Here is a 4,834-nt window from a genome sequence, read left to right as displayed (position 1 = left end):
TAATTGTAAATTTACTCACCTTGCGTCTAGATTTCCGTCCATCAACAGCTTTGCGTCCGTGTTTAACAACTTGTCCCTCACGTCGCGTGGTAAGATATATACATAATATGATCAGGTCCAATGCGATCGGTGATGTCCGACAACAGTCGTGCAGTCGCCGCGCAAATGATAGCATTTTGATGACTGAAGAATAGGAATCACAATATAGAGATCAGCTTTGTCGCATGGAAAAACGTTTCTCAATCTCAAGGAAATTGCGGACTTACCTGGCTCCTCCAAGTACGATGATACCGATGGTTTTATGAGGCGGAAGATACTGCACCATCTGATCGAGCGCTGAGTTACTGTCCGATTGAAGAAATCGATTCGTATCAGCTGTTCTGTGTAACAACGATCCAGCTATGTCGTCCAGATCCTAAAAGCAAAACATGAAGAAGATGTTCAATAAAATATAAAAAAAGTACTTAAATTTCTATGCGAAACGATATGCTTGATATCTACCTGATCAATACCCCGTACCTGAGAGCTGAAAACATCACCGGCAGCGAGACATGCGGCTCGTGCTACTTGTGATCGAAGATTCTTTATATGTCGCCCTAAAAGCCTTCCTATCATTCTGGCCGCACAGATGTCCAAATCCTCCGGATGCTGCTTCGAGATCTGTGACAGGGCTTTCAGACCTTTCATCGTTATTTCCCTAAAACGCAGGATATAAATACTGAATAAAAAGTTCGTTAATTCTTGTTCATTAATTATTCCGACAATGAATTCAGACAACGAATAACAATGATTTACCTATCACACAATTGTGCTGATATTGACATAGATTTTACAACATTGACAGATACCAGTCTTTATTCTCAAGCTGTAAAAAGCACTGCTGTATCATCCGTTTGGATTTTTCTGATGGGCTTCTCCATAACTCTTTTGTTGGAAGGCATTCGACACCTACTAGAACCACGCACTGGTACTTTCGAGGGCATTCTTCTACGCGATTCGACATCTTTCGCAGGTTCAGACTGCAAGAGAGTTCCAGAAACGTTAATTTTGTGTGTGTGTATGTTCTATTAACGGAAAGAATGATTTTGCTAAAGTATTTAAAAATTTAGATACAGATATAAAAATAAATTTTATTGGACTATTAAAATAATTATGTAAAACACTCAAACTAATTGTTAGAATGTCAAAACTTTTTAAACCCTCATAAAAATTTTTCTTATAATTTTTATATGAACTAGAACATTTTTCAGAAATACTTAAAAAAACTCAGAAATATTCAAAAAGTTTATATTCTTCTCTCGAAAATTTTCATACAAATCAATTATGAAATATTCTGAAATTTCTCCCATAATTTTTAAAAAGTATTTTTAAATTTTTATAATACATTTCAGAAATTATACTTACAAAAAATCTTAAAAATCTTACGATATTTTATAATTAACATATATAAAAATTTTTGAAAAAAAATGTAAATTTTCTGAGAAATGTTCCAATTCGTATAAAAAATGTGAGAAAGTTATAAAATTATAGAGAAATTCTAAATTATATAGAAATTTTCATACAAGTGAATTCTGAAATATATGAAAAATTCTGAGAAAAATTTTCATCGAGGAATACAGATCAGAAAATAATTTGGACTGTAAAAATAATTATACATATGTAGAAAACTCAAGCATAATGAGCAATGCTATAAAAAGTTTCATTCTAACAATTAGTTTAAGCGTTTTACATATTAGGTATACAACTTTGCTTCCGCCGTTTTCCTATAAATGGCTTTAGCGGTAAGTGGTGGTCGAAATGAATAGATCATACAATAGACATCATACAATAAACTTGGGCATCTGTCATCAACAGATAACCCCATAGAAACATTAGTCGATTTGTGTCTGCATCATAAAGTTATTCTCGATTGAAAATGTCAGTTTATGAGCCAAATTCTCGTCATTTGCGGGAGGTTTTAATTTTTTGCTTCAATATGAAGAAATCTGCGGCTGAGGCTCATCGAATGCTCTCAAATACTTATGGTGAGGCCGCTATTAGTGAAAGAACGTGTCGTGAGTGGTTTCAATGCTTCAAGAACGGATTTTTGACGTCGAAGACCGGCATAGCGGTGGAAGAGAGAAGGTTTTCGAAGATGCAGAATTGGAGGCATTACTTGAGCAAGACTTGTGCCAAAATCAAGAAGAATTGGCACGATCATTGGGAATGACTCAACAAGCCATTTCAAAACGCCTCAAAGCCATGGGAATGATTCAGAAGCAAGGAAATTGGGTGCCGTACGAATTGAAGCCGATAGATGTTGAATGGCGTTTGTTTGCTTGTGAATAGCTGCTTGAAAGGCAAAGACGGAAGGGATTTCTGCATCGCATTGTGACTGGGGATGAAAAATGGGTTCATTACGATAATCCCAAGCGCAGAAAATCACAGGGAGTTCCCGGCTTCCACATCGACGGCCAAACCGAATATTCACGGCTCTAAGGTCATGCTCTGTATTTGGTGGGACCACCTCGGCGTAGTGTATTATGAACTGTTAAAACCGACTGAAACAATCACAGGCGATGGATATCGAACGCAATTGATGCGTTTGAGCCGAGCATTGAAAGACAAATGGCCGCGATAACGTCGAACGCCGGATCGCCAGCGTTTTGGCTCCGCGGGATCGATGATCCGCTATTGTCATTGCCATTGTAATCTCGCAGTGTCGCGTCCTGATCTTCCTCTCGTCCCGGTTGATCATTCCTGGAAATGTCCGATGACGAATTGCTCGCGCTTTTCGGACGTTCGTGCGCGCCGATTGAGAAGGAACGCAGAAACTCTGGGAATTCAGAACGTTTAGACATGTTATAATATGTGCTCATTGAAGATATATCATTAAACATTTAAGAAATCTCATTAGCAGATTTTAGAAATTTGTTAAAAGAAGGGCCATTGGCGGCGCCACAAAATTTTTAAAAATCAAATGTACAAAAAGATAGAATAAAGATTTTTGGAATATCAAAATTGTAATGAAGCGTTTTAGAAATATTAAAAATATGTAAAAACATTTTGCTATAAATATTAGCCACTCCGTAGATTCTAGTGTAAGAAATTAGTCTTATCGTGGAATTTTCCGTCTATATGTTTATAAATATCGCGAGCCTTGATAGACACTAATTTAAATGTTGCAATTTGGAAGATGAGACGGGCTATCGATCGGACTTACTGCTGCAGCGCGACGTTCGATCGTACCTTAGACTTGACCAGCGGAATATTGATTACCTCGACCGGCGCGTCAGCTAGTTCTAAACTCTATATGCATGCACAATGACGAGGTGAAGAACCTTTCGTCCCATTTCGCCCTCTGTGTTTCCAGCGCTGCACGCTTCAGGCCGAAAGTCTACATTGTATTTAATTTATTGTGTGTATCTTTGCTGAGAACGCAAGTTCCTTTTAGTACAGCGCGACATTCCGATCGATGTACGAGATCGATGTGCGATACGATGAAGAGTGTCTTTCGATAATTTTTTTAAATTTAAGCGAAAGAAAAAAATATAGATTACTCAGTTTAATTAAATGTCAAAATAAAAATTAAGTTGAAAATATTATAGAGCTTCCTGGCGAACGTTTTTTTTTTTTGAGAAAGAAAGTATTACATACCTTGGTACCGCGATTCCTCCTTGTTTGAATTTTGTACATGGTAGCCTTTCACATCGAGCGAGAAATGACGCTTGTTTTGTATATTGTATTCCTCCTCATTCATCATCGTCGTCTTATTACTGTAAGAGATGCAGAAATAGAAATCGATTTAGAAGTAATTTCACATGCAATCATTACACGACATATTTCAATAATGGCAGGGTTAGCGCGCAAAATGATATTTTCACGCGAACTTTAGTTGCATAGCTGCATGTTTATAAGCTGAAACACGACAAATCTATATTCCAGAATAGCAAATCGTAATAAATAAAACACGGTCATGTCAACACCAACGTGTCTTTTATGCTTGAGCATATTAATATAATGATGTTTAAATTGACCGATTATTTAATCAAGCTTAAGCTTGATGAACTTTTTTCAAAATGAGGTGATTATCTTTTTTGTAGTAACGTTTTAGGCTTTTAATAAACTTTGTTTAATAAGCTTTTTAATAAGTTTTGTTTTACACTGAGCTTTACATTGAGCAAAAACGTATTTTTTGAACAATATTTGAAAAGTACTGACTGAATATTTACTAAATGTATTTAATTTTTGATACAAGAATTATTCATTTGATATAACTATCATTCTTTCATTCAATAAATATTTATTAAGTAATTATAATATCGTAAGTAAATATTAAATTAATACTATTTAAATAAATATTTATTAAAATTTAGTATATTTTCAGTACATTTTTTAATACAAAGATTTATTAATATTTAATACATTTTTTCTCAATGTATCAACTCATGTCATTTCTCTTTCTTCGATCGATATCATATCATTTTCTTCTCATGAAGAATAAAACATTATTTTCATCGGCAGTGCTTTCGAGATTTTCAATATTATATATAATAAACTATTATACATCTATTATAAATCGCGCTACATCCTTCATTCTCCTCAAATTCGATCCGCGATGGACAACATCGTGTCGCTGTTTCGATTCAATCTCAAAGCGATGACCGGCGTTGTTGTGGTGATGGTCGAAACGGACGCATTGTCCCGTCGTCGTTGTCGCGGCCAACATCGACTGATTTCCTGCATCGGAAGACACACGGACAACAAAAGAGAACGGCGTTCGCGATTTTGTATTCGCCGAACCTGCTTGCCGGTCGTACCTTGCCGACGAGGGCACCGTTCTCCTTCATCTTGG

At 36.0% G+C, this 4,834-nt stretch overlaps 1 protein-coding gene across 1 annotated transcript; it reads right to left on the bottom strand.

Moving 5' to 3' along the window:
• Positions 1-266: 266 nt before the first annotated feature.
• LOC105625202 (protein FAM179B-like) lies at positions 267-1,003 on the bottom strand (the record flags this gene model as incomplete). The annotated part of the gene is made up of 3 exons (XM_012206544.1): positions 849-1,003; positions 502-697; positions 267-415 (listed from the first exon to the last, which is right to left on the bottom strand). Coding segments are annotated over exons 1-3 (500 nt in total), but the record flags the coding sequence as incomplete, so codon positions are not given.
• Between the last annotated feature and the right edge of the window lie 3,831 nt (positions 1,004-4,834).

Source organism: Atta cephalotes (genome assembly GCF_000143395.1).
Source record: "Atta cephalotes unplaced genomic scaffold scaffold00285, whole genome shotgun sequence".
Classification (NCBI taxonomy): Eukaryota; Metazoa; Arthropoda; class Insecta; order Hymenoptera; family Formicidae; genus Atta; species Atta cephalotes.
The sequence above is the reverse complement of the archived record's forward strand: the minus strand, read 5'-3'. Positions and strand labels throughout refer to the sequence as shown.